Genomic DNA, 23,480 nt, shown 5'->3' with positions numbered 1-23,480 from the left:
CCCTAATTTATTCCACTGTATCTTTTCTCATGATCTTATGCTGCACATGTCAACCAGCTTACGAGGTTCTGGAAGGCATGACGATATCCTCTTATTCTCGCTGATTTACTCACACTAATCGATGCTTGCAGTACTCTCGGGTCTTGAGATAAAGTACCATACAGTCAGGTCAATTCATAGCTATGTCTATTGTACCCCTAAGTCTCGGTATCAATACGAAGCTGCCTGGAACTCCAGTGTGGGCCTCAAGCGTCGGATTGCATTGGCCAACGTCTTGTAGATCTCTTGATCACGCCCTTGTTTCAGAGCCTCAGCAACCCACTCATTCCGATGCTTAATGAAAGCCTTCCTGAACGTACGCAGATGAATCTCTCGGTCCTCCTTGTTGCTTCTACAAGGTGTTAGTACATTGAGAGATGTCAAAAGATTTCAAAACATACTGCTCTACCAGCTTCATTGCTTCCTGGACTTTGTCATTCTTGAGGATATTCTTGAAGATCCTATGAAGAAACTTTTTCATAGCGTCATTCTGATACGTCCTATTCTCTAGGCGTTTGCCGCGGGACAAATCTTGGTTCTTGTCGAACAGAATGAACATCTTGGGAGATCAGCTGTGTACCCAGGGCCCGAAGCCGTTTGGTTGTTGGTAGGAGTCGTGTGGGTGTGGCTAGCAGCTGTATGGGTGTGGATGGAAGCTATGTGATTGTGGCTGTACGTTGAAGAATCGTGGCAGTCGGGTAAAAGAGACAGAAAACAGAGTAAGAAGAGAAAGAAGAGTCGGTCGGGAAGTTTGCACCTTTTATCAGACTCTGAAACACATGACAGTACGGGACACACACCCCAGGCCCTCGTTCTTAGTACCGCTCGACCAACAGACTGCTGGCTCATATGAAGGATTACAAGGCTGTGTGTGTGCTCCTGTGCGATCGTTGGCCTTTTATTAGGCTGGTTTGACAGCTAGTGCTCCCGTGTCTGTCTGGTGTCATATAGTATAGTGTATGATAAGCAGATTAATGTGTGCAAAAGAGATTGGATCACGTCTTTGGTTCGATCCTAACTTCATATGGGTTAGAGTGTGGGCCGGGTAGCCCTGCTCAAGGCAGGGTGCTGCTTCCTTGAGCCGGTGCCATGGCTGCGTATGGTGACGTAAACCCTTCTTATGGTTTGCCATAAAGTCAGGGCTTACAAAAGGTATATGCCCCAAGTTGGAAGGTGTTATGCTTTTTAGACCTGTATTGAACTGAATTACAAACATGCCTCGCTATCTTGAAGAGGACTATAGTGTGATAATTACCTCAAGGCTTCGTCCTTTATATTTTCGCTATGTTCGGGCTCCACTCTATGCTACCCATGCGTACACCAAATCTCCCAGGACACAACAAGGATGTCAGAATCAAGACATACAGACTTTTAGAGCGTCAAGCTATTTTCCAACACCCTCTTATGTTGATAACAAGGAATTTCGCGACTGTGCGCCTGTTCCTCAAGTTAAGGAGAAGCAAGTGAGGTTTCAGCTACCCGGTCTTTCGAGTCCCGTTCTCCCAAGAGCAGAAGTGAGGGAAGGCTCTAGATATAGAGGGTGTGATTATTGCAAGTCCAATAGACGGTGAATCGGCTTGAAAACAGTCAGTGGCGAGAACCTAGTTTCAATAGTCAAATAGTTGCCTGGAAGCTACTGCATTCAGGCCGAATGACAGCAACTTGATTTTGAGTCTGAATGCTTAGCCTCATCACATTTGTTGAGTTGGCAAATCTCATGATGGATGCCAGGGTGGGAACTGTAGTATCCCGGATGCTAGGCCAGAGCCAGATTTTATCAACTAAACGTCGATACTGTGCATTTCTCTTGGGCGTTACAGATTGGATATGTGAGACATTTATCATCTCCAATTTCGGTAACATGGATAACAGCTTTTCCACGTCAGATATCGACCGTGTTGCTTCGCGATAAATGAACCGTAAGTAGCTCTGAAAAGCTGCATCGACAACTTCATCCGATATATGGCCAATACTAATAGCTTTCCCGCCAAATATTCGCGGGTGTCTCTCCCAGGTAGTCCGGTCGCAGAGTGGCCATGTGGCGTGATAAAGTGTTAGTTGTCTTATACATCCTGCTATAACGGGTTGCTCGTCAAGAAATGCGTGCAGCTCCTCCAGATGTTCTGCTGTGTTTACTACAGCGAAGCGCTGGAACAGTAAAGGGTAAATACTTGAAGCAAGTAAGCGGTTCACGAGACGCAGCTCACGGAGGGACGACAACGTTAAAAACGAAGCGATTTCCAGAACAATCTCTAGTGGAAGTTTCTCCATTGCGACTTTTCAAATGTAATGAGGCAAGAATGGCGGTTCCAAGACCGGTAAAACAGACTATGATATTGCTTGAGGGTGCCAGGGGGTAGCCGGGGCTCCGGAAATGCCAAATGCCGGGGTAACGGCTTACCCTTTGAACTCCATAGCATTCCATATATTTCAAGCCCACACCAGGGTGAGAGAGTACCTCGTAGTATGCAAAGCGTCAACATAAATCATGAAACCAAACACCCCTGTCTTAGCTCGTCTGGAAGCGCAGAAAAAAGCGAAGAGACTGGCGCTCAAGATACTGAGACGGCGACGGACGATCCTCAAGAATATTCATCGATTCTCAGAAGAGTTCGGACTGAAAGTCTATGTCCATCTAGAGAAGAACAGTAGATACGGCAGCTATGACGTGTATTCGTCGCATGATCCGTTGCATCCAACCATCGTAAGTTTGAATCTCATTCTCTAGAATAAGTACGCGTTCTGTATAGCGCTAATGAAAAATAGGCACACTGTTATCCAGTGCCTAGATTGTATACATCAAACAATATTGCTACTTTATGGAAGGGAGAAAGTGCTAAAGAACCCTAGACTGGTAGTGTCCAACATGTATACATTGGTTGTTTAGGCATTGTCTGCCACTTTCTACTACCCCTTTAGTGTACTGTCAGAAATGCTTAAGTTGTGTGAAGAAAAAACGTTTATATAGGAATGAAACTTAAATAAAGCTAATAGAAGATTATGCTAAAACTGTTACTAAAGGAGAGGCACTTTATATATCAGTAACAGATCTGACAGCCAGTACAGGGGTCCTGGAATGGAGACAAGAAGTCTAGTATACAGTGACTCCCTCAATCAGCATGCGCTCAAGTTCCTGAATGAACCTGTTGACATCTGTAAACCATTCTTCCAGCGAGCCACTGAAAATACTGATGCTCGACGCAACCTCAAGAGCCACCAGTCGCTCTATCCAGGTTTCCGTAGCATCGCGGGGGCTTTTCAGCCCACGTAATAGCAACGAGGAGAAGCTAGGGTATTGTAATAGCCAGAGCATCTGCCGGGATGATGCTCTAATCGTAATGAGCTGTGATGATTCATTTTTGGAGCTCTCTTTCCAGATGTGATCACTATCATAATATATAACAGACCTTTGGACACCATCCTTACACCCATAAGACAAGCAATTGGAGGATAGTTGTGATGGGGTTTCTCGTGTCTCTTGAGTATCTCCGTAGATGTTTCGAAGGCAGCATCGCAATTCGCGTATTCCGATATCCAGTCTCACATCTCCAGAGCTCCTTGCCCGAAAAGCGGCGAGTGTCTCTACACTCCCAATTGCGAGGATCTGAATGAATGACCAGCACCTCTTGGGCGGAGAAGACTCAGCAAGTTGCCACAGGATGTACCGTTCATGCATCTGCTTTGAGAACCACACAATCTTTTCCGCATGAGCATCTGTTTTAAGAAAGACAGTGGAATTTAATGCTTCAGAGTGCATGGCAGTGATGTCCTGCAACGGTTCAACATGATGGAAGACAATGTCTTGACAAATGACAAGTACAGCATCAATGCATGTACAAATCAGAATTTCTTTTTCGTGTTCCATTTCAACCGACAAGATCAAATAAAGACACTGGCAATACAGGTTGCTCAATAAAGGGAATATTCATTATTATTAAGTACGGTTTACGGCGGCCAAGACCTCCTTAGAATAGGACTTCTATGCCGCAGCCCAGGCTCAGGCTTATCGAAACACAGGCTAATAGATATTTGCGCCGAAACCCGGGCTCCTGGACGAGCGCCCAATGAGTATGCTGCAGGCTACAGAAAATGAAATCCTGACGTCAAAAGGGCATTCGCATGTATCAGTTCTGAGCATTCTGTTTTGCGGCTCTGTGACCCAAGAATAGCAGCGTCAGCGCCAAACCCACCCCATTTTAAAATAAACGTCATAGCCGCGCTTTCGGCCCCGTGCGTCATAGGCCTGAAAACCCGACCACCACCATCTTGGTCCAAGTACAAAAACCATCAAATGAGTAGCAGACAACCCTAACATAATGAACATCTTCCTCTGCATCATCCCACCCGCAGTCATTTTGTCTTGTTCTGTACGTCTCACAGGCTTTCATTTGGTATTACTTCACAAAGGACCAAATTCACAGCTCTTTGAACTACCTTTCACAATCTATTATTTTCTCATGCGAGATGGCCTTCCGCCGGTCACGTCAGTCTGGGCTCTGGCGTTCAGATGATCAGAAAATCCAACGAAGTTTCACCGGCCGGAGAAATACACTCATTAAACTGATTATGGCAATAAATAAACTTCCAAATACACGATTCGGTCTCTACGGGGAGCACAATGGCAAATGGCTCAAGGTTGAGCCAGACGAAAAGTTTTCTCACGACACTGGTGTCACGATTCAGGTACACGAAAACCTAGGTCACAGCCACCAGCATACTATATCGCGACCTATCTTTGAGGAAACACCGACCACTTCCGAAATATTTCCCACCACTGATCTCATTGACCTGACTGGGGATATTTTCAGAGAGGGCGAAGCGGACGGGATGTACTCTATATAACATTCATAAGACTGTTATTACTACAGTTATGTGCATTAAAGGCTTCCTGTATTGTAAACTAGAGGACCCAGACAGTGAGAATTGTGCTTAATCTTTACTGTGTACGCGATACAATCCGTATCTGGCTTACTAAGTACATTGAATTTTATTGTGGGTATCATTAGCTAAGCTTCGAAGGCGGTGAGGAGCAACCCTGCATCAGCAGAAAGCAGTTCCGAGGAGGCCAAAACGAATTTCCCCCGAATGTCATTGACAACAATTGCTGGACGCAATACACAGAGCGCACTCTGATCCCCACGTTGCCTGCCAGCTTTCGCCCGTCGTCCTATTCATCTTCTAGCTTTCCTTCACGCATTCGCTCATCGAGCAATACGCGTTCTGAGCTGCAAGGATCAGTGACCGGACGGGCTACTGTCAGAGAGAGGCCTGTCGCGTTCGTTGTTTTGTAAGTGCCATTCGTGTCCTGATTGCCTTTCTACAGGCATGTTGACGTTTCTGCCATAGACGACGCAATTTGTCTTAACTATAAATAGCACAGCAATCATACTTGCGCCTGCGACGTGCTTCCGATCTCTATTGTTCCATCAATCGGCTGATGGACCCGACTCGCATGCTCATTGTCGTGAAAGGGGGCAATTTAGTCTGGCAGGAAGCGTGGGACACACCGCAAACAATCATCACCCGAGTTTTGAAACACCTCGAATACGATAGCCTGATCTCACCAGACGACAACTACAGCAGCCCTGATTGTCGTTTGGTAGCAGTAGAGCGTTGGGATTCTATGATATTCATTATCTGCGATCTATATCATCAGGAATATGATTGGAACAATGCACATAAAGATGGCATGAATGAATTGCCTGTCAGACAGGTCAACGTTGGTGGAGACGGCGAACACGTTACAATCAAGGCTCGGACGCACACAAGACGGATCAGCCAGGTCGACAGGTCACTTCGGGACCTTCATGACAAGCAGGGTTGGAAATCGAAACCGCCATATAGAGTTGATCACGCCCATGGAAAATATCCTGTCTATCGCGAACCAAGGTCACAAGTACTTCAGCCGCAGGTAGCTACATCTCTGTCTACTAAAACTACTCGGGTTGAATCAAACCATATTATGTATTAGATACATCCCCAGTCGAAACTCTTCTTGCTATCCTCGAGTCTATTCACTGCTTGTATCAGGAGTTGGTAGACTGTGTTCTGCACAGTAGCCAAGCTCAACCTGGAGTACAGAGTTTGCATCACCGATCGCATGTTCTGCTCCCTCACATCTCACTGTGATCCTCTCTTCGATCACAGCATCACACTTTCGACAGCGTTTGCGTACCCAAGTGCACATTATCTTCGTAGCACAACTGTTAAAAATGGTAATTCGTGCGCTTAAGAGTGGCAAACTCACAAAAGTATCGACAACTCAGTAGTTTATTGTAGTTTATTGAACAGGAATAGAGTTCTTAATAGGTTGCTTTGAATTCAAACTGTAGATCCTCTATGATGTCACGCAATCAACATTTCATGAGGGGTCAAGGCTGAAAGTGACGGGAATATATTCTGCCGGTGCCGGACCCCCACCATGATGAGTTGGGAGTGAGGGGCTTAGGTTCTCAATCTTCCGCAGCAACAATGGCACCTAGATTGTCCAAAATCCAGCGAACAGAGCTCCAAAATATCATCATCAGTAAGTTGAAGGGCGAGGAAGTTATTAAAGACAAGGACATAGCTACGATAACCATTCCCTGCTCCACTCGAACCGTCCGTAACACACAATCGAAGATCCTCCAACATGGCACAATCAACACCCCTCGTAAGACTACCGGCCGACCCAGAGAAGTCACAGAAAATATGTGGCTTGCCTTGCAGAACCATTTAGAACAATATCCTTGCACAAGTCAAGAAGCCATGGCCGAACTTCTTCATAAACAATATGGTGTTACTGTGTCCCGATTGATAATAAGTAGAACGCTGAAACGAGTCGGCTGGACCAAGAAGGTCACACAGAACATTGCCAAAGAGCGTAGTCAAGACCTATAAGATGATTACATTAAGCAGCGATCCTATTATAAGCCCGAGCAGATGATTTTCATCGATGAAAGTGGAAGCGATCGTGGTCTCGTGATACTTAGACGGGGCTACTCTCCAAAGGGAGTGACTCCAGTGCAGACCAAGCATTTCCATCGAGAAAAGAGAGTACAAATCTTGCCAGCATACACTATAGACAGAGTGATTTACTGTAAGGTATATGAAGAGAACATAGAAGTTAATATGGTCGAGGCGTTCCTGAAAAAGCTTCTGTCTTACTATCATAGTATTTCGAGCTAGAGTTTAACAGAATCTCTGTACCCTGTACATAAGCCTGAATAGTCAGGCTTAAACGCCTTGCGATCAGGAGAGTGGTTAATTAATCTACAATATCAATTGTGCTCTTATTATCAGGGAATGTCATATTATCTCTGGGAGACAGGTAATTCACTTGCTGTGTCTCTCCAAATGGCTTTAACTGACCTTGTCAACCAGCCATTACAAGTTTATAACCAGATGAAATTCTAGAATATCATTCCACCAGCTTAGACGCTGCTATAATTTCGAATAAAAGAAGCTCAACTAAACTATTTCACCACATAAGGTAGGCCCTACGTCCCTTTTATTTAGGTAGCTAAGCAACCCTATCTTATCTAAACGCTCCGAGCCGTCAGGATCTGAGATAGCCGTCCTCTAGGTTCCTATGACCAGGCACAATAGCTTAACTTGCACTTAGCAGACTGGGGCGAGAACGGAATATGTACTCAACTGAAATATCGATATTCTTAGACTAATGCAGTATTTCACAAAAAACATAAAATGATAATACCAATCAACTTACACGGTCTGACTATAGTGAAAAGAAAAGGTAATTCAAAGAAACGAATCCGCACGAAGCTCTGGATCCTCAATCTCGTCATCGGAGTCAACCTCAATAACTTCATCAACAATCAGTGATGCATCACGCGGGTCACGGAGACCGGCAGCCGTTCTAGCCTCCAAGATCCCATTTTGCACGTTCTTAATGCCAAACTTAATTTCCAGAGTAGTTCGAACCCAGCATGTCATGAACCGCTTGTCTTTGTCAGGTACCCTGACAAAACCGACGGCGTAGATCCTCGGAAATGGAATGCTATGACCGTCGTTTCCTCGTTTGGTCTGTGCGTATGACCAGTGGTTTATTGTGATTTGAGCCCATTTGATGTTATAAAGATCTTCCTTTTTCGATATAGTTAACCATTTCAATGGTTCGCCATTTCGGAAAGATGTTGTCTCTTTTGGAAATTGATTGGTTCGGAATAGGTTATACCTCTCTGTTCCCAGAGGTTGTTTCTCCAGACGCGGCATTCTTACATCGAGCCAACCATCCCAGCCGTACTCGATCGTCGCCTGTACACGCTTGCCTCCTTGATCTGGGTCATTAACCCAGACTTGGTCCCAGCCGTCCACCTTCGATGACTTTTTGGGTCTGGATGTATATTGTTGACGATCTTGGAACGGCGACTTGCTGAGACGGCTTGTTTTGCGCTGATCTCCTCGTGCCTTCACTATTCGTGGATTATGTTGCCGATATGCAACATACGTTGTGTACAACTCTTCATCTTTGAAATATCTACTGTCCTCGATTATTTGAAGTATCTCAGGACATTTTCTCCCAAAGTCTGCAGCCGCTAGTCGTAATGCATCCGCTTTCTGTTCTGGATGTTGCCTCAGCTCAAATTCTAGATGAAATTTTATATCGGCCCAGTCACAGCCATCAAGGTGACAGGACTTGGCGATGAGTTCCCACGAGGGGTCTTTGAGCTTGATTGAGCCATCATTTATTAGTTTTGTGAGTAAGGGCCATATTTTCTCAGGGTTTCGACCTGTAGACCCCTTGTCACTGGGACTATCTTTTCTCTTGCCCTTGTGAAGTTTGCGGAATTCGTCCAGTGCCGCCTTGGCTTCGTTGCTACCTTCTTCTTCCCATTCATCCGGGTATGAAATATCCTTAGGAGCCTTGGCTGCTAGGGATTTAATTGCTTCTGATATGTCAGCTGGACAATCTAGAACATCTGGTATGATGGTCCTGAACTCTTCAAGCTGTTTGGCTAGCCTGATGAGTTCTGAGTTTGCGTCTTCTCCTTCTTCTTCGGCCTCTTTTTCATGCTGTTCTCTAGGCATGGGATATTTCTCCTTCACCTTCTCCACGGCCGCTTTAAATTCTGTGATGCTTTTCTCCCATTTTTTCAAGAATGGGGTGTCCCTCAATTTCTTGTTTTCACCCTTGTTTTTGATCTCCACCTTTGGGTCAGGACATAGTCTCTTAAGATGCTCGTGAAATTTGTCGTGATCTTCTATATCTTGGACTGTTTTCACTGGCTTATTGAATGCATTTAGAACTCTACGAGCGTCTAAATCTTCAATAAACTCAGTGTTGGCAGACATAGTTGAGAAGTTTCTGTTAAGTGGTCAAGTAATATTTCTCATTCTTCTCGTAGTGAGTATTCCTTCCTTTTATCTTGGCTGGAAGCCATGGTTACGGCTGCCGGTCCATATCCAGGCTTAAGGCATTTCGGTACACAAGCCCGGAGTTGGAGAAGTGTATCCCAGACCGTGGCCTCTACTGTGGAACATATATCATTAAAAACATCGAGAATTACTTACTAAAAGACAAGTTCCCCATTTTCTCTTTGTTTGACTAGTGATGGCGACTATCACTGTGATTATAGCGTCTGTATTGGGTACGCTCGCTTTGTATCCCGTCTACAAGATTGTCTTGTGCTGCCACAAATTGCTTCGACGTGATCGGAACTTTCGATACGTCGAGCGTCGCTTCCAGTATAGCCTACTTCGTGGTACTAGGATTACCTGGACCGGGGGAATTCTCATTCTGCTCTATGCTCTGATCAACGCTGCGGTTTTGATTTATTTGCGGAGCCAGCTGGAAAGGTGGGCTGGGATCATAGCGACAATTAACTCAATTCCTCTCTTCCTGGGAGGACGGCAAAATGTTGTCATTCGATACTTTGGACTAAATGCCCATGATATTATGCACTGTACTGTTGGAATGATTGTGATAATTGAAGGCTTCCTACACGCGGCGCTCGCAGCCTATCGAGCCCGCCTTTCCACCTCAATCTGGGTCTATATAGTAAGGAGTCACGCTTTAACGTCAGAGATATACTAACAAGTACAGGCTGCTTCATCACTTATAGTGATACTATTGACCTCTTTCTTTCCTATTCGTCGGCGACTTTGTCACGTCTTAGGCGGTGCTACTTGGTGGTTTTCTCACGTGCTCTTCGCCATTGCAAGCCTGGTGGGGATGGCTGGCTACATCGGAGTGCTGCACCCTGTTGCTGATGCAAGCCTCTCCGCTATAATTGCTATTTATCTGAGCGGTGCTCTTTGGATCGGAGGGCTCGTCGTCCGATACTTCACCCGGCGCCGCATGGTTGCGTATATCGAGAGCGACATCAAGCACCATGACTCCACTGAGATCCGAATTCATCATAAGAAACCACTGTCTCTCTTCCCTGGCTGTTACTTCTATCTCTCTTATCCAAGCAACTTTGGGTTTAAATCTCTACATTTCAGCATGTTTGTAAACAGTTTAGCCCTGACGCCTACAAGAGACCCCGGAAATAATGATGGCCAAATTTCATTTGTCCTTTCGCATAGGGACTCTAAAGCACGGCTTTTGCGATTTCCTGTTGGTCAGCAAATTCTTCTAGACGGGCCTTATGGACAAGATATTGATGCTACAGCTTGTACGACGATGGTGCTTGTAGCTCAAGGTGCTGGGATTGTCGGCGTTCTTGCCTTCGTATGCCGTCAGGTGGAACGATTTAAAAGTAAGAGTGACCGAAAAGAGAAGCTTAGAGTGGATGTCCTTTGGGTACTCGATCATTACATCCAGCAGGATTTAGTCGGAAGTCAACTCAGAGAGCTGCAAGAGTTGGATCATTGCAGTGTAAGTTTCAATGCCACTAATAATGCATGCGCTAATATGTCAGAACACTGTCGTATGGCTTCTTTACCCGCCACATACGAACGACGCAGCTATAAAGCTGCCATTCAAGGCGAATGACAACTACTGGGCTTGGTACAAAACAGATGATTATCTAGCCTATCTTAGAAGCTTGATGCAAGACTGTCCGTCTGAAAATTGTATTGTGATAGGTGAGAAGCAGCCTTACTTCCTAAATATCCTGGCTAATCGACTCCAGCCTGTGGGGATCCAAAATTCAGCGCTACCGTGCGCAGGGAAATAGCAGCCAAGGTGGAGCCAGCCCTGCGATTTGCTGAGGTGTCTTATCGGCCTAGACAACCATCAATTCGTCGGCCCTCGGATGAAGAAGCGGACTTGGCTTCAGACAGAAGATCTGCTTTGACCCATACCAAGCGAAATCCGACCGCTAATGGCAGTATGCGACCGAAGATGAAACGCAATGTCTCGGAACAAGACTTGGAGGAGATTGAATTGACTCCAGCTCGGCAGCCACAAGCCGGACTAATGTAGTTGGGGTGGATGCCAGAAGCCCGGACATGGGATGGCCTAAGTACAGGCGCTATATGGTATATTCTTAAGCACTAGATAGTCAAGCAATTCCATTAGTTACTCGGCGCACTTTTTCTGAATAATGCGACTTGCATGTATGTAAACAAAATGGAAAGGCCAGTGGGAATCATTCAGGTACCAATAGAAGCGTTCGAATACTTGCCTGGTGTTGGGAGGGACCTGGATCACCAAGTTGTTAACAACCTAACACATCTTTTTCGGCGTGTCAAATGCCACCCGAAAAGCTGGGTGCATCATGTTGCAGGGCTGATTGATGTCAGGACGTATTACGAAATCCTCACAGCGCTGACATTATCTCGGCAGCAATTTAGCAAGACGGTAAATAAAGGAGCGGAATATCGCAGGCTGTCTCTCCAAGCGAAGTCAATAATTTGTCTTCAAGGCAAGCACCGTCTCGCCGCAGCAAAAAAAGTCTTTGGAAAACAATATTTCTGGACAGTACGACTGTATTGCCCCAGAGGTAAGTGTAAGATCGCGGCTGCATTAACAAAGCTAAATCTCAATAGATAAAAATGACCCCCTTATGCGTATACAGACACAAGGATTCTTTCACCAGACGCCGCTGTCAGATGGAGAAATCTACTGGCTGTTACGCTGTTACAATTATCGTTGTGGACAGGACACCGACCCCCCCTGGACCCAGCTGTCACCAAGCAAAGAGAAGAACCTACATATGCTCACACGGATTACAACCGATAGGGGCATCACGCTTTACAAGCATCAAGGCATTCTATACGCGCTAGACTCAGTCATATCACTTTTTGCTCTACGAAATGGGCTGCGGCTCGGTAACTGGCATAAAATTCTTAGATTGAGGTGCCCTGAACCAGTGATACACTACCTGAATCGTATGCGTCGTCAATGGATAGCAATAGCTCAGAATGTGCCTGGCTTCTGCGCAGAGCCCAGCGATATCCAAATACTTGAATTCCTCGCTCCTTCGATTCCTGGTGATCGAAGTAAGATTCGGCATTTGATGCAAGAGAACCTTTTGTTTCCTACGATCACCGACCGTGCTTCGCGAGAAGTTACTCTCCAAAACATCCTCTCAGTGGAAGGCATTATCACGAGTATGAAGACATTCCACACAAACATGAACTACTTTGAAATCGCGGTAGACGTTTTAAGACAGCATATCATGCAGGAAGGGGAGGAAGCGAAGCACTCAACGCTTTTCCAGAACTTGTCTGCCCACTGGGATCACACCAAAGCCGTCGTGGAGTATAAAGAAGGACACTTTCGCCAACTGACTACTACCAACTTCAAAACAGCTGTAGTGCAACTATTTTTGTTCGTGCTAAGGCATTTCCCATATTTATCAAATGCGCAGCCACTGCAGGACGGACGAGGAGTGAGGGCCGTAGCTGCTGCAGCCGATGAGTATTTTCTCTATCGATTATACACCTTAGCCAGCCGGTTGGGGTTTTCTACTACCAAGATCCGTCAAGGAATCAGAAAGAGGAAATCACAATACTGGCCTCGAAGGTATGTAGTCAATGAGCATCATCGGAGATGGAGAGGTGGAAAGCCGCCTATGAGAGCCTTCCTTGACCTGGAGACGCAAGCCTTTCTGCCTGCTATAACGCAAGCCGAAATAGACAAGGATACGCCATTATTCGTGCAAGCTGACTTCATCAGCGCATTTTTTGGTAAGGTAGTCTATCACCTAGAGGAAGAGATTTTATCCGATCATGATTCTCCTCCTCCTTCTTCCAACAACTCTTGGTATACTGGGGTCACCGACCAATCCTGGTCCCCAACAAATGCCTCGAAGCATCAAGAGGAGAGAATCTCATCCAAAGCTCAAGAGCGATATCAGGACGAAGTGTCATATCCAGATCTCCGAAACATATCCAATGGCCAAGACTTAGTTTCATATCCGACACTGCCAGATGTAACAGATTGCCAAACTTCAGTTCTAGGATTTAAAGGTGACCAGAACCAAGGTCCGTACAGTCCACCGCACCCCATTCCTGGACGTTCCTTACTTCAAGATCCCGGAAGTCAAAAAAAGTCAAATTCTGCCAGACAGTCGTTAGGACATTTAAGTACAACTCACCCTGCCCACTCTCTTTTCATCACGAATGGGCACGATGCTCCACTTATCACTGTTCCCTTCCCTCTACCTCCTACTGCTCCAATCCTCCCTCCAGGTACCACTTCCACTTCCTCTATCATAACTACTCCTCCACCTACTACAGCTCCTATTCCTCCATCTAATATTACTTCTACTCCTCCTCGACCTCCTACTGCTCCAATCCTCCCTCCAGGTACCACTTCCACTTCCTCTATCATAACTACTCCTCCACCTACTACAGCTCCTATTCCTCCATCTAATATTACTTCTACTCCTCCTCGACCTCCTACTGCTCCAATCCTCCCTCCAGGTGCCACTTCCACTTCCTCTATCATAACTACTCCTCCACCCACTGCGGCTCCTGTTCCTCCCAATCCTACTGCTTCTATTGCCCCATCAACTGTCTCTCCAACTCACTCCGCTACCACTACTCCTGCTCAGCCCATAGGCTTTATCCGTAATCATCCTAATGCTCCGGATCATGCTTCCTGTTCGCCTCGGCCTGCAACGTCGCCCTCGGTGGTGGTTGATCCGCATCCTCTAAGCACACTTGCTCGGCCTTCTCGCAACCCGGCCCCCGAATACATTTCTCCAAGGATTTCCGCTCCTACTCGCCCCCCTATTCCTCCTCTGAGTGGCGCTATGGCAGATTCCCCCTCGAACAGCTCGTCAAGTTCTACTTACAGCATTTCCCATCAGTCATCTCATGACGATGGTATCCAGACCAGACCTGAAATAAGAAATGCTCCGAGGTTTCGGACTAGAGTTCCACCAACAGTGCCATCAAAACGACCCTCACCAGAGGTTGAAGAACGAGATGACCGACGAACTCGTCCACACTACAATGAACAGCCTCCAACCGGCCCGCCACGGCCTCCAGAGCTCAATGCAGTATCCGCCAATAGCTCTAAGACACCACACAACCAGGCACTGGGCAACCCCCTGTTGTCCGGGCTTCCCAGTGCCGGACCAGCTGCACAAATGATCCCCGACTTTTCCGACGGGAGACCCTCTGGTGTATCTAACACAGGGACTCATAATGCAGGCATGACGCAAGGTAGAAATCTAACGGCCAGGAGAATGTCAAAGACAGGTTCTACACACACCGCTGATATCGAACGGGGGAGGTCTCAAGGATCCTATCGAAGAAAGAACTGGTATATGCAGAAGCAAAAGCTTTCATGGCAGCGACATTTCCAGCAGGGTGCAGAAAACACCAGCCCAACCTCTAGAGATGCGTTTTTGGCTGAGCAAGGTCAGCTCTTCGATGACTTCTACGCTAAGCAGCAGAGAACACCATCAAAAGATGCATTTCTTGAAGAACAGCAAGCTGTTTTTGAGCAATTTCGAAACTTTCGCCCAACCGAGCCACATGAAGGACACGACATTGAACTTCCTGATCGGCCCAATTCGGCGGAAGAATTTATGAGCTGTCAGGAAGAGCTTTACCAAAGATATCCCGGTAGGCATCCAAAGCTACTTCCAACGCATAGTTCCAGCAGCAGCGGATCTTCAGCTGCGCCTCCAAAAGAACACCAGACGCCGATCAATCCATGGGAATATCGCGAGTCACAGCAATTCTAATGGATTCTAAACATCACCGGGAGTCACAATAAGTAAGATGCAATAAACTAGAGCTCTTTTCATTTAGAAATATTTATACCTACATTTTGCTAGTCTGAAATATAAGTTATAACTTGGTATTAAAACAAGCAGACCGTTCACATAAAATATATACATAGTACAAATTCATTTAAAGAGCAATTCATTATTTGTTCAATAGATTTATATGTAAGAGAACTACCGCTCAAACCCCTGGTATATGGTTATAAGGTCATCAATTGTTTCTGCGGCGACATCATCTGTAGTGTTGCCCTCCCACGAACCCTTTCCCCGCAGATCTTCTAGAGCTACGTGCACATTGTTTGCGAAGATGTTAAGCAAATCTTCCTTTTTGCTCTCTCTCTGAATGTATTTGGTAATTTGCTGCTGCTGGGAGGCTATGATGCGGTCTTTTTCAATCCCTTGTCTCTTCTGCGCAATGATATCCTGCCGGAGGTCTTTTACCTGCTTTTGCAGGGTGTTAATCTGAGCTTCCGACCAGCTCAGAGGGCGCTTAGGCTTACGATCATGGTCTGGAGCGACACTTCCAGCAAGAAGAGGGCGGTGTTTTAGCGGGGGCGGCGGGGGTCGCAGGATGTCCCCTTCAGGAATTATCGGCAATGCCTTATTTTGGAGTGGTAAACCTTGATCATAAAAGGATGGCGTAGAAGCACGGGATATTGGTGAGATTGCAGTCATATTGGACAAGCCGGGGATGATGGTTGCACACTGTGCCTTCAACAACTGCATCCAGTGAAGCACGCGAGACAGTATTGGTTTGAGTGCTATGTGGAACATCTGATACAGAAACAAGGGAGATACGATCGTACTCCAAAACATTGGATGAAAATAATATAAAACAAGAGTAGGGTATCCAGATTTCATAGTCTGGCCCGGTGAGCCATGCGTCTGGCCGGCAGCCACAGTCCCGGCCTCTGGCACAGAAGTCGAGACGATGGTGATTAAGGCTTGACCAGGATCCTGCCACTTATGGCTTCATTCCATGTGTATCCTTCGCCGCCTGTTCCGCAAACGACTCTCTCGATGTGGTGTATCTGATGGATGCCCCTGCACCAAAACTTGGTTGCAAACCCACTACGTTGTCCTGGTAGTGAAGAGGGATACCAACGGCTTTAGCGATCTCTAATAGGCTTTTATTCACCGTGACAGACCATCGCTTCATAGCTCGTTGGATGGAAGCCGTGGTCTCGTACGTGAGCTGTGTAGTGTGCTCAAGCTTTTCCAGCCGTTCACTATACACTCTAGACCATCAACACACGTCATCGGACGGAATAAGACACTGACTTACCTCAGAAGAGAAATGTCTTGCGCTTCATAATTTGTCGACCTATTTCCTGCAGCAAGGCTTGCGTCTTCTAGAAGCACGTTGTGAAATGGGTTTTCAGTATTTGTGACAAAAAGCCCAGAGCTGTCATCTGACATGATACCATGGCTTGCGTATTGATAATCGCCTTCCACGATAGGTCCATTGGCAAAAGACTCGCCATTGTTGGATGCTGTATTGCTGGTCGGGTGAAACAGATCTTCATTCTGGGCTGCCAAGAAGTCGTCGATCCAAGACCAGTCAGCAGGTAGGGAAATACCGTCGGGCTCCATAGTGAGCCGCAAACCAGGCTTGTGAACTTAGGAGTGACTTAATCCGGGCAGCAGGGTACCAGGTAAACGGAATGCAGGCAAAAGAGAGAGTTCAGTCAAACAATGTTTGCCAGAAGCCGGGTATGTGGACGATCTAGTCTCTATTTAAGCACTTTCATCCCATCGTAATGTAACCAGACATATCACCTGTTCAATCATTTGCTCCTCAACTCCCTAGCCATATCTGATCACCTACAAGAATTATCGACATGTTGCTATTTTTGCTTTACTGGTTCCTCCAAGCGGCTCAAGGGCTGGGCCTCAGCCAGCCAATCCTGTGTACCAACAACCCCCCTCTGTGGTTGATAGCGGGCCAATCAGAGGCTTCTGCAATGTACGTTGGTTCTTTTTACCCCCATCTCTGGAAACTGAACTAACTAGCCGTATTCTAAATAAAGACATGAGAATCCCTTTGGGCTTAAATGCCGCGCGCTTCTGCAATTTTCTGACTCTGGTTACCCGCCCATTAGCTATGCATTTAGCCCAACTTCATCTTGCAACCAAGAAAATATCAGCTTTGTTGTCCCTCTTGGCGCCCCAAATGGAATAGCGTCTATTATTTGGTATATATCGATTGGGTTATGTGTCTGAGTATGGGAGCTAACACCATTGACAGGGAATGCGAAGAACAGCCACCAAATTGTATTACTGTGATAATCACCAATGGTCGGCGAGACCTTATGTTCTCTCCAAGACAGATCGGAACTGTAACATGTTTAGATGGTGCTACCGCTGAGACAGGCGAACGGTGCTCTATTGCGCCTCAGGCCAGTCAGACACAGTCGGCTGTGGCCTCAACAAGCCGTGTAAGCTGGAACTCTACAGGGAGCAACCGAGCACCACATGAAACCAATACTCCTCTGTCCACCATAGTCACTTCGGTTGCTGGAAGGACGGAACCTCCCGGATCGATGTTTTTGACCATCACGCAGACATTGACCTCACTCCTTACCACTACTGTGCTTTCTTCCTAGATTAGTACGCAGAAATGACTGCTGGCAGTCTTGGGTTAGTCTAGCGCTGGCTCGCTTGTTTCCTAGTAAATTCTTAGTTGTACTTGATGAATTCCTAGTAATAAACAAAGATTCAAACGCTCCATAATGATTACCAGGAACCCCGCATTGCCTTGCTTCAGTTCCTGGTAGACTGTGTCCACCATGCGTCCGTTCCTGGTAACTCCCATTGGCCGAAACTGGTAGTTACCAGTAGCCTCACAGTACCGTGTATTTGTTCCCAGTAACCGCCGTGCGCTAAGCGCCCATTACCAGTAATTTGCATCCTAGAAACTAGTGTTCCTAGGAATGCCAAGTCCAGAAGCCAGGGTCCCGGCGTCTACGAACCTGAAACATGCAAAGCTCGCCTGCATGACGGGTGGCACACCTGCTCTATTAATAGCTCAGTAATGAAAGACATACTTATCAACTAGCGATAGGCACTTATTGTTTTCAAAACGGTCATTCATATTAAACTATCTGGTGTATATCATACTTTTCCCCTCGACCGACTGCATACTGTATCTAAATATCTCTCGATAACCCGTATCATCCGCACTAGTGGACGTTAGTAAGCATCCAACAAGAATGTAATCCAACTCACAATCATAGTGTTTTTCAGCATCAGCAAGCTGCTGACGCCAGTAAGAGTAGTCTGAGTAGTCGAGGAGATTCTCTATATATGCTCGGCGAAGTTTTGCATGGAGATACGGGGCTTCATTTCGCACAGATTCGTCCTTCAACTTCTTACGAACCATACGAGTGAGTTCCCATCCCGACTTGACCGCCGTGATCAGGGCGGCATGAGTAATGATGTCGGCTATAAATTTACTGACCATCATTGGTTGGCGCTGCACCAGGCAGAAAAGCGGATTGAGAGAGATTCAGTGCAGATACTTTCCACGTCAGTAGCTCTTCTTCAATTTGGTCTTGTCGTCTTTTTATCCAGTGTTTGTAGCCTTGGAAATCCTCTATATAATAGGCTTCTGGCGAAGAGAAATCGAATGAACAATCCGGCAGTGGCAGCGGCGGTAGTCTCCGCGGATAGGGAGTCCCAGGGCGAGGTAAAGCCTGAGGCACTACCGATGCACAATGAATTTGGAGGCGTAGACGACAATCTTTCTCGGCCATGATGAAGTGGATCAAGAGTGCTACTCAAAGTGTGCATTCGCGAACATCCGAGCCTTTTGTACTCCAAGGGGCCGGGTCCCTGGTAGATTCTCCGGCAACCGGGCAAACGGCAAGAGCCAAGAGCCTGGCAACCCACAGGCCCGGCCTGAGGCAAATCTGCGTGCAGTATTAAAAGCTCCTGGTACCAAAGCACATAGCTAATAGGAAGAGATCTTATACCGCATTTATATTGACACAATGCCGTTGACACATGACGAGAACCCTCCCCTGCATAATAGTTTGGCAGCATTGGCCACTTGGCTTCTATTGGCTGGCTTCTATCTTCTTCCTGGAGCATTCTCTTCTGTTGAAAAGTCTGACCTAGCGCAGACAGTCATCGTACAAAAGATCTCACCCGCCCGGGCTGTTTTTCTTCCCGCTCTGGCAGGTACGGGATATCTTATCGGTGCTTTCGGCATCTATCGGCTTTGGGGCAGATATCGAGCTGATAATATATGGCTTTTGGATCATCTCATCATGTATGTAGAGTTCTTCGGCTCTAAGACAAAGCTAAGCGTAACAGACCAGTCATCAGTGCGTCTATCAATTCTCTGGGGGCTATCATCATGAATGTCTACACGGCCCACGCTGGCAATTGGTCGGCTCCTGCCATTTTCGCGTTGGTCCTAACGACCTCGAGCTTTCTCGGTGCATTTATCGGGTTCTGTGCTGTTCAATATCGACTAAGACAAAGCCGAGCATCACCACCGAAAGGCAGTTAGAAGAGGTTAAATAGTTTCATATCACAAGATCTATCCTAATAATGATAGCATTGTGCCGTGTCTCTACTCTAGTTCGTGTTTAGCTATGGGAAGCGAGAGGTGCCTTTGTGAAATTGTATGAGCGTAACAAAGAGAGAGATATAACTATTGCTCTTTGGTGGCCTCCTGGCTTACCTGTCTATGAACCGCGAACTGATATGTCGATCTACTGACATCAAGTTGCCTGTGCCAATCATAATTGCCATCCGCCTATGGCATAAGCTGGGGGTGGCGATCATGCAAATTGAGCTCATCATGCTATCTTTTTACTCTGTAATCGATTGATCGGAGGGCCACTGTTGTCCACCTACACATGAGTACCAATTGTCCCAGTATAAACCCGGAATACCAGTCTCCCATCTTCTCGGGCGGCCCGATTTTTCCGAGGAGGGTGCAATGTGGAGGCAACCGATAAGCATCTTCTGGGTTTAGCATTTCGGTTCTCTGGAGAACTGAAATACCTCTTGCAGCCTGTTTCTCTTCTTATCATTGGGCATCGCTCCCTGAATGAGGAGCCAGACTTGCATGATGCGGCCCGCTAGGCTGTCCAATCCTTTACGAGTTACCACCATGCATGCGCTTCAATGGCCCATGTATCACACCTCCGCAGCCCTTGGCTGGTGGTAAGGGAGCGACACCATAACCTTCCTGTGGCTTGCACAATGTGAATCAAAGGGCAGCTACATTGGCCACTGCACAGCTGAACTGACTTGATCCCCTCGTGACCCGAGTGAACACACCATCCCATCTATATAAGCTGGCTTCTTCGCTCTTTCCCATGCTCCTGATTTTCTCTTCCTTTACCTTCCATCGTGTACCTTCATCAGCTCTTCATCGGCTATCCTCCGAAATCTCCAAAATCGAAAACTAGGCCACTTCGACACCAATCATCTTGGCGCGCTCAGCAACTTGCTTTCCACAGAAAAATGGACCACCGCCCATCACGCCTTTTTGCTGAGTTCAGCTCAGCGGCATCAGTAGCAGTCGGAGACCTCTCCACGCCGCTGGTAAGCAAATGGGTGACAGGTTTTGTGAATCAGAGGCTAATACTTAAATGCAGTACCTGCCCGCCATAAAGCTTCTGTGCGAGAAAAGCCCAGACCTTGCGCGATTTCTTGCAACGGAGGTTTGGAAGCACCTCCAAGTCAATGACGAACCCCAGTCAGAAGAGGAACTGCCGGCAATTGACCAGTCACGAAAGAAAAGAAAGGTGTCTGACCCGACTTATCGTCCGCAAAAGTCTGACAGACCTGCCAACGGCATCAAACAAGGGGTCTTCAAGTCATCCCCGGCCGGTGCGGCTGCTCATGTATCAGACTACCCCGTGACGGTGAATGACATAAACCAACTGGACGGAAACTCAGAGCATCCCTGCCTTGACAGAGGATCCGTGGCAGGATCAGACCAATGGTCTTTCAAGGACCAGCCACACGCAGACGAATGCGGGAATGAGCTCATGTATTCCCCTGAGGCCAGCACTTCGACGCTATCCTCTATAAAGGTTGATCTAGAAGACCCTTTTACTCCATTGGATGACAACACCATGGGCGGCGAATCTTCATCCTCATCTGGGCTTGCGTGGAAAGGCCTAAGAGCCGTGGATGCCTCTGAGGATCAAGACCGCCCTTCCGAAAACACTAGCGCATACGCCTTTGGTACAGAGCAACCTGTACATGGCGTACTCACCTCTGAGTGGCTGGGCCAGGTATCCGGGATACCCGAATCACCAAGCTTGCCGATGCAGCTTGCGGGGTGCGCCGCGCTTCCATCTACGCCAGAGCCACAGTTTGGTCCGGATCAAGAGCATTCACCACCGACCGAGGAAGTGCCAAGGCGTGACTTCGGCCACCTTTCTGACAGACTTACCCTGAAGAGTCACCTAGAGGAGTTCGTTGATGAGATGTCAGACACTATCGCTGCTCTTAGTGCCAGCTCAAGCGAGGTACCCGCCAAGGCTCATCTAGCTTTCATCAACATGCTTGAAATTGAATCTCCATACATGCCGAAGAAGATCGAATCAGCCAACACTGGAAGCCCATGCGCAGCAGATCCAAAGTCTTGGTCGGCCAGTATGTGGGTGGAATACCTCAAAGCTGGAGAGGCTCGAACCCAAAAGTCGACTATTTTCAACTTGGTTGGGTATATGGGCTTTTCTGTCTGGCTTGAGAAACAGATGGAGGCCTTCGAACCGCCTTTGACAAAGCGAGGCACGGCGAGGAAACGAGTGGCAACTCCTTTTCTGAATTCCCTTCTGATGGAGGCCGAACACTCGACGGAATTGGTGGTCAGATCCGCTGCAGAAAACTCTCCAACGAGCAATCTCAGCCGTACCCCGATGAATGTCACCTCTCATCAGCGGAGACAAATCATCGGAAAAGCCAACAAGGGCCGCAAGCTACGCGATATGGTCTCAAAGGTTGGGCTAGGCATCCTCCTACGGCGAGACATCTGGTAAGTCTCTCTGAAAGACATAAAAACGTCACTCACTAATCTCCTTTCAGGAGCTACCAAAAGCTGTCAGGTGAGGACTTCCAACGGCGGTTGGACCGGGAATTTTGGCTGGATGCGCGCAAAGGAAGATTACTCCCTTTACTTGACGAACAAGTTACCATTTTAATTAAAGAAGGGAACACGAATCTGTCACTTTTTCTTGCTTCACTTGAGTCGAGTGGGATAAGGCGAGGAATTGGAATTCAATGGGGTTGTGCAGGAGTAGGTCCTCCGTTTCCTCCAGTCAAAGGCCTGAGTCTGACCATATCTTGAAGCGCGACCCTCATGGTCTGGACTCGCTCTTGCGAGCTTTAAACCAGGTACTTGAAGGCTCTGACTCTCATAATCTTATGGTCAGAGATAAAATCGAGGTTCCTCTCACCTCGTTTGATAATCTCAGGCCGGGTCGGTGGCTTGATATGTGGCTAATCGCTGCTGCGATTGAACTGACTGACAAGCCTTCCTGGGTGAGATGTGGCTTGAGCGTCCCTCTTCATCAACTGAAGGAAGGCGAATGCGTCCCAATAGAGAAACCCTTCGGCCTCTGGAGAAAGAAGATTGACAGTTCCAGGACTGAGCATATGGACGACGAGAAACAAGTGTATCTTTGTCCCTTGAACATCAACAACAACCACTTCACACTACTCGAGATCAACGAACGAACGGAGATGATTTATCACTACGACTCGATTGCAGGGATGGATGTGAGACTGGGAAAAGAAGAAACTACCCCAGTACAACAGTTAGTAGAGGTAAGGCTGAAGATTCAAAGTATCAGGCACTTGCTAATAGATAGCAGGCGGAGTTCCACGACCTCGGTTTGACATATCAGGAGGCAGTGAGTAATAGATCATCCATTCCGTGCTGATCTATTGTTAATATGTTGGGAAGCCTTGTTCACAGCAAGAGGACAGCTCTTCATGCGGGTTAATGGTAATTCACAATGCCATGCTTCGGATGACCGGCCGTGAAGTTGAGTCCTGGGAGGTAAGAACAAGGCCTCATGATGTGCTTGCAGAACTGATCGACCTATTCAGGACAGCTCTACAAGATCGCATCATGCAGCCGAAAACGGGCGTTGCGTAGATCTGGACGTGTTCTGCCTCCGTCAGAACACGCCTATGTGTAAGAGATATATGTGACTGGGTTTTTCTAGGAGCTGCTTCAAAATTAAATGACGAGTACAGCATTGTGCCTAGCATGCAAACAAACAGTGTTGTGTTTGATCCATACCGTAGAGTGTACTAATGGGTGAAAATGAT

The 23,480-nt window shown here is 47.0% G+C and overlaps 6 protein-coding genes across 6 annotated transcripts; 2 read left to right on the top strand and 4 right to left on the bottom strand.

Annotated features, from left to right (window-relative positions):
• Positions 1–210: 210 nt before the first annotated feature.
• Positions 211–598, bottom strand: E0L32_007821 (uncharacterized protein; the record flags this gene model as incomplete). Its single annotated transcript, XM_031142607.1, has 2 exons — positions 211–391; positions 441–598. The coding sequence occupies 2 exons, from the start codon at positions 596–598 to the stop codon at positions 211–213; spliced, it is 339 nt and encodes a 112-aa protein (XP_030993113.1).
• A 7,181-nt stretch (positions 599–7,779) lies between these two features.
• Positions 7,780–9,333, bottom strand: E0L32_007820 (uncharacterized protein; the record flags this gene model as incomplete). The annotated part of the gene is made up of 1 exon (XM_031142606.1): positions 7,780–9,333. The coding sequence occupies one exon, from the start codon at positions 9,331–9,333 to the stop codon at positions 7,780–7,782; it is 1,554 nt and encodes a 517-aa protein (XP_030993112.1).
• Positions 9,334–10,213: 880 nt separating this feature from the next.
• E0L32_007819 (uncharacterized protein) lies at positions 10,214–15,131 on the top strand (the record flags this gene model as incomplete). The annotated part of the gene is made up of 5 exons (XM_031142605.1): positions 10,214–10,861; positions 10,905–11,070; positions 11,118–11,315; positions 11,853–11,930; positions 11,977–15,131. 5 exons carry the CDS (start codon positions 10,214–10,216, stop codon positions 15,129–15,131), a joined length of 4,245 nt encoding a protein of 1,414 aa, XP_030993111.1.
• A 216-nt stretch (positions 15,132–15,347) lies between these two features.
• E0L32_007818 (uncharacterized protein) lies at positions 15,348–15,848 on the bottom strand (the record flags this gene model as incomplete). The annotated part of the gene is made up of 1 exon (XM_031142604.1): positions 15,348–15,848. One exon carries the CDS (start codon positions 15,846–15,848, stop codon positions 15,348–15,350), a length of 501 nt encoding a protein of 166 aa, XP_030993110.1.
• Positions 15,849–16,137: 289 nt separating this feature from the next.
• Positions 16,138–16,766, bottom strand: E0L32_007817 (uncharacterized protein; the record flags this gene model as incomplete). Its single annotated transcript, XM_031142603.1, has 2 exons — positions 16,138–16,402; positions 16,459–16,766. The coding sequence occupies 2 exons, from the start codon at positions 16,764–16,766 to the stop codon at positions 16,138–16,140; spliced, it is 573 nt and encodes a 190-aa protein (XP_030993109.1).
• Positions 16,767–20,654: 3,888 nt separating this feature from the next.
• E0L32_007816 (uncharacterized protein) lies at positions 20,655–23,466 on the top strand (the record flags this gene model as incomplete). The annotated part of the gene is made up of 8 exons (XM_031142602.1): positions 20,655–20,735; positions 20,789–22,179; positions 22,230–22,440; positions 22,494–22,970; positions 23,015–23,056; positions 23,122–23,205; positions 23,261–23,343; positions 23,406–23,466. 8 exons carry the CDS (start codon positions 20,655–20,657, stop codon positions 23,464–23,466), a joined length of 2,430 nt encoding a protein of 809 aa, XP_030993108.1.
• Between the last annotated feature and the right edge of the window lie 14 nt (positions 23,467–23,480).

The sequence above is a fragment of the Thyridium curvatum genome (assembly GCF_004353045.1).
Source record: "Thyridium curvatum strain D216 chromosome Unknown NODE_49_length_306705_cov_73.659816, whole genome shotgun sequence".
NCBI classification, from domain to species: domain Eukaryota; kingdom Fungi; phylum Ascomycota; class Sordariomycetes; order Thyridiales; family Thyridiaceae; genus Thyridium; species Thyridium curvatum.
The sequence above is the reverse complement of the archived record's forward strand: the minus strand, read 5'-3'. Positions and strand labels throughout refer to the sequence as shown.